Source organism: Gavialis gangeticus, unplaced genomic scaffold (genome assembly GCF_001723915.1).
Source record: "Gavialis gangeticus isolate Ggan-Ray unplaced genomic scaffold, GavGan_comp1, whole genome shotgun sequence".
NCBI lineage: Eukaryota > Metazoa > Chordata > Crocodylia > Gavialidae > Gavialis > Gavialis gangeticus.
The window spans coordinates 69,522,271-69,528,143 of NW_017728993.1; the positions used below are offsets into that span (position 1 = coordinate 69,522,271).

The 5,873-nt window shown below is 42.6% G+C and overlaps 1 protein-coding gene across 2 annotated transcripts in view; it reads right to left on the bottom strand.

The window, feature by feature from the left end:
* Positions 1–5,873, bottom strand: part of NOTCH2 (notch 2) — a 150,158-nt gene that overhangs the window by 26,812 nt on the left and 117,473 nt on the right. For both annotated transcript variants that reach the window (XM_019501982.1, XM_019501983.1), the window contains exons 27-29: positions 5,469–5,679; positions 3,397–3,493; positions 2,800–2,968 (exon numbers count right to left, since the gene is read on the bottom strand). In XM_019501982.1, coding sequence (XP_019357527.1) covers positions 2,800–2,968; positions 3,397–3,493; positions 5,469–5,679 — 477 coding nt within the window. The remainder of the gene's footprint in view (positions 1–2,799; positions 2,969–3,396; positions 3,494–5,468; positions 5,680–5,873) is intronic.

A 5,873-nucleotide genomic window follows, 5' to 3' on the forward strand; every position in this document is an offset into this window, starting at 1 on the left:
CAAGATCCTTTTCTGCCTCCATGCTGACAAGAGGGGAGTTAGCCCCGTTTAGTGATTGGTCCACAGAGGTTAAAATATCTTTTGCCAGTGTGTTTCACAGGATTTGCTGGATAGCAGACAATTTTGAGATTGAGGAGTTGTGGGTTCAATGCCAAGTACTGTGCTCAGGTGTGTATAAAACCTTCTGCCCAGTGTCTGAGCCTGTGCCAATCTGTGCCCTGTTCTTTAGTCCTCTACCTTCCAGACAGGCTGCTTTGTCTTGTATACTTCCCTGGTACCAGCTGAGGGAGTACTGAGAACAAAGGAGACTCCTGATTTTCTTACCTCTGGTCACTAACACCACCGTGGCCAGAGAAGCAGCAGTGGAATGGAAAGACTTGATCATCCCTTGCATCTCTGCTGGATGGGGTACGCTCAGACTGTGAGCGCACATATATAATACTTGGAAATTTGAACTTCTAGGCTCTAACGAAGCTCTATTGAGCATGTATGGATGGACTGCTATTGGCAGAGTCTTACAAGTTGGCTATATTTGCCCTAGTTTTTATGGGGATAGCAAGAAGGCACATCCCACAGCAGGGTGTCCCTTTCTCTTACCAAGTCTCCAAGCACAGAAACACAAATGCTTCTCAAGAAAACAGCAATCAGGATACTTTTTTAAAAAAGAAGAAGAGCAAAACAATGTATTTTTCCTTAATCTCACTGTTTGAAAAGACTGGACTATTTTAATTGAAACTCCAAAGAATTTGGCCAGAGGCAGATACCAGGCATGCAAAATTCCTGCCCGAGGAATTAAAAATTAAGCAACCAAAGACAGGGTCTTATTGCAATGAGGATTAAGCACACTTAATGACAGGTGGCATTACCAATGGTGCCAATAATGACACATTACATTGGTTATGAGCTCGCAATAGCTCCACTGCAAAGAATGCCGTTCCCCTCCTGTGACTCACTTCATGTACAACACAAAGAACAAAACAGCACTTTGTAGAAGCTTCACTTGAGAGACACCATACAGCCTAGGGCTCCCTGCTGGAGCTGGGACCAAAGAGTTGTTAGAGCAAAAAGCCAGGCCGCAGAGATTCACAGGGCAAGTACTACCTAGAGGGAAAAAACCTTTGCTTCTAAATGGGAACTATAGAATATTACGGTGTAAAAACCCTACATACAAAGTCTTCAGGCAACATCTTTGTGAGAAGCCCTGCCCTCTTCTCCCCTCCCCATCCAGGGATGGGTTTGGGGAAGGTGATAGATCTAACTAGGGCACTGTCACTGGTCTTTACAAGGTAACTCCAACTGGTGGCCAAGAAACATCTGAAATCTGATGCTCCAAATCCTTTCCCCTTAACCTGTTTTCATCCTCTCAAGAGCCCCTTGTCTGCTGCACAAGGAAAGACTTCTATTACCCTATCACCAGTCTACGAATACAGTTACTTCTCCACTACTCTACCTCTCCTCCTCACTTCGTCAGTGCTTTCTTCCCCTGTGACTAACTTCACTGCCTGCCTTTGCAGTTGCAAGAAGACATTTGAACAGCAGCAGCCTGCAAGTGACAGAATTAAAGAGTTCTACAGTTGTCTTCTGTGAATAGCTGCAATAAGGATGTCCTGGTTTTATTTTCATCCTGCAGCTGCTTGGTAAAACTTTGCGCAGCGCATAGATGAGTGAAGAGAGTAGCAGTAGATTCACATCAGAAGCAGTCACTCCCGAAAGGTTAGAAACTTAGTTTGAACTAAAGCTAGGAAACTGATGGTGTAAACTCTTAATGCCCACAAAGAAGAGCTGTTTCCTCATCACTTCATTTAGTAATTATGACAGGGGTCAGAAAGCAAACTGTATGTTAGACAACATTAGGAAGGAAATCTGATCATCACTAAAAATGATGAAGCCCCTACATTGCAACAGATAGAGAAGTAGGCCTGGAATGAGATCAGATATTAACACCATGATATTACAGTATGAGAGTCACATTTTCAGCTACTGTAGTCAAGAAAAAACCCCCTCACAGCTAGTTGTTTAGCTCAAGGAACAAAGTACCCTCAGTGGGGTACAGAATGACCACCAGATCTTTTATCAGATGACATGGCCCTGTATCTATTTACAGTAAAGGAAAGCAGGACACCACAAATACATTTAGCCAGTTAGCAGACTGAGTTTAAGAAGAAACTTCCTCATACTCTCACAACCAGCATATAGTCTAATTAAGAAAACCAATAGCTACAGAAAAAGATAGTTTAGTGGTCAAGAGACCTTCACTCTTTCCTTCCTAGACTATGTAATATGCATCCATGTGTGCCCACATCTACAACACTACTCAACCGGCTCTTGCAACCTCAGGTGCTGACTGTTCAATTAATAAGGCTATTGACAGTAGCTGAGCTATTGGTTATTTGCAATATGGCAATTCACCCCGAATCTCTGACATGGCCTTGCCCTGGCCACCTCCTTTGACCATTAAGATGTCCTTAGTAGACACCTTGCCCTGAACTAGTTTTATTCAGTTCCTTCTCCAACAATGTATCACACAATTTGGACACAATATGTTCCCTCCCATTATTTTTCACCATACTCTATGTGGTACAGACCATAAACCCACCTCCTAGGTCTGGTTTCTTACACTATGGGTCTGTCTCACCTCAACTACAGCTTGGCTTTCTGTGATTCTGCTAATGTCTTGACACTTTCTGCAATTGTAAGCAGTCCATGAAGTAGAAATGTCAACTCTTATGGGTATGGCTGGCTCAAAAATTGAGAGTCATGTATGGACCTGCAGCTATACCAGACATACTTATTACTTACCTGGTCCTCTAACATTGACGTCCAAGACATCTACTTCTTGATCTGCCTGAGGTGGTGTAAGAGCAAGGGATGTGGTCCCATCTATGTCAGCTGCCCTGAGGTGTTGTTGTGTCCATTGGCATTGATCTACCTGCTCATCTGCTTCTGGGAGCAATGCTTCATCTTCGGACTAAGCAGGAAAAATGAAGGTTCACTTCAAAACCATTAGCACACACTATACTATCAAAAGACACTTTTCTGAAATCAGTATCTCCCTTTAAACCTCAGTTTGGCATTCTTAGCCTTTAAGTTCCCACCAGGTGAAAACTGTCTTAAACTCACAGACATATTGGCATTGTTAGATCTGCTTCTGTCCCCATTGTGATTAGAGGTTCTGCATGGGGATGGATCTCTGAGATAAAGTGATGGTTGTGGAGTCACTATCTGAAGTGCAGGGTTTGCATCTGGAAGGTTGTTAACTTTGGGAGGCGTTATTTCTCTTTAAAGGCAATGGGAATATTGTAGGCAAGGGCACGTAACAGAACGAACAAAAATTTTTCCTCAAACAAAAATCCATCTCAGTACCTGGCACAACAACCAACACCTGACATCTCTTACCTTAGCTCTCTTTGGCTGAGGTCCCCTGTCACCTGACCAATGTTCCCCTGCAGTATAGTCTGCCAGATTGCCGTCAGAAACTTGTACTGACAGATTTCTAAAACAAAAGGATATCTGTGTCATTTCACGGAGTGACAAACTGTTACCATAATTACGAAAACTGTCCAATTTTCTGTGGTTGCACATACTGCAATGGAACAATTTTACTACCAGCCACACCCAATTCATATTTTTTTTTTAAAGAAACAGCGAAGTTGAGAAAGTAAGAGGTCAAGAGCCCTGCTGGAAGGCAGAGATTACCTACTAACTCTTGTCCTGATGGTATTGCTTCCATAAGACAACACTATTGTAGCCATGCAGCTAGTTGCATGGCCAAAAAACAGTGGCATCGTAGTTAGGTGGCCTCTGCAGGTCCTTTGAGCTCTATTCCATTTACCGAGAACAAGCAGCATAGCTGTGGAACCCACTCATTCTAGAACCTCTAATGTTTTAGCTTCAGGACCAAGTCCATTAACCTGGAAGCTGTTAACAGCCCCAATTTTTACATAAGCTCTGGTTGCTAGAGGTGGACCAAAACATCATGCTGTTCTCATGCCTGTCACAAAGCTAGCAAGAAACACACACAGTCTCACAGCATGCAACCTTAGGATCATAGGAAAATATGGCAGAAGGACCCTCATAGGGTTGTCTAATCCAACCCGCTGCTCAAGGCAAGATCATCCTTGATTAGATCATCCCAGCCAAGTAGTGTCTGTCTAATCTGCTCTTGAAAATTTCCGGGGATGGAGATTCCACAACTTCTCCAATGTTTGACCATCCTAATGTTCAGACAGTTCCTCCTAATCTTCAATCTAAATCTCCTCCATTGCAGCTTGAGTCCATTGCTCCTACAGCCACACAGAAAAACCCTTCTCTGCCCTCTCTATACCAGTCAGGTATTTGAAAAGTGTTATAACCCCCGCATCCCTCTCATCATCTCCAGACTAAGTAATCCTAGTTCTTTCAGCCTTTCCTCATGAATCATGTTTGCCAGGCCTTGAATCATTTTTGATGCTCTGCGCTCGACTCTTTCCAATTTATCCATATCTTTCTTGAAGTGTGGAGCCCCAAAACTGGACCCAGTACTCCAGGTGAGTTCTCACTAGTGCTGAACAGAATGGAAAAAGCACTTCTTTTGCCTTACAAGGGGCACTCCTGTTAATATAGCCCAATACAATGCTGGCCTTTTTTCCAACAAGAGCACACTGTTGGCTCAAAACATTTCATTGACAGACCACAATACACGCACATAGGACCATATTATTGGCTTCTGACTTTTCTGCAGTTTTATTCTTGATAAATATGGACCACTATTTTAATTTACTTCAAGTACAGTTAGAGCTCTTAGTCTGGCTATGTTGGGGGTGAGGGGTAAAAATCAAGAAAATGAATGGACATGTTATTTTTTTTCCCTAAAGATTTCATTATTTCTACAAATAAAAATCTTCAAAAATCTCCCCATTTGCAGGGCATTGCAAATGGTTGTGCAGAATTGTTTTTTTAGTGTTCTGCTCAGTCTCATTTTAAATTTATACAAGAGACAGAGCTCCCACTATTAACATCTTATGTTCTTATAATTTATAAGAAGTGCCCTACAGGGTCAGACCAATAGTCCATCTACCCTAGTATCCTGTCTCCAGCAGTGGCAAGGGTGGATGCTTTAGAAAGAAGGCACTAAACCGGATATCTCTAGAGTGATCTATCCCCTGTTCATTAACCTCTCTGGCATCCATCATTATTGATTAAGAGATACCAGAGGAAATATCTCCAACCATTCTGTTCAACAGCTATTAATAGATCTGGCATCCATGACTGATTACCAAGTACAAGACCTTCTGTCCAAGGGCACACAGGTAAATTCAGAGAAAGGCATGTGAAATGTTGGCATAAGTAGTGATTTTCCCACAGAGTTTTAAGTGCCTCTGATAAGGGATTTATACACCATGTTATTTATTTATTTTTTTTACTTTTGTGTTCCAACAACCTAGAATGCATTAGCACAGAGGTGCTCAGTGACCTGAAGAGACCCTTACTTCAATCCAACTGCGTCTTCCCCGACTGGTTCTCTCCGTTTGTGGTTACTGGAGTCTCTGTGCAAAATAAAGCCCTCAGGGAGCCAGAGGGAGCCATGCTTCCGTTTTCGCTTTGCCATCATCACACCCAAAAGAAGGATTATAAGGCCGACCAAAGCTACCACAGCAAGCAGGTAAAGCATCTGCGTCTTCCCTTGTGATATGCGTTCACCTAAAAATTCCAAGTGAAACATCAAGAAAAATGGCTTCCTTTCTCCCCACCCCTCAGATGAGAGCCTCTGATCTTCCTTTATTCTTTTTTATTCTTATTGTTATTTAATGCTGTGACTCACAATATGCACATCCACACATGAAGGCACATGACCTTGCAGCAGCTCAAATAAGAGTGGCACAAATTTGTGCCAG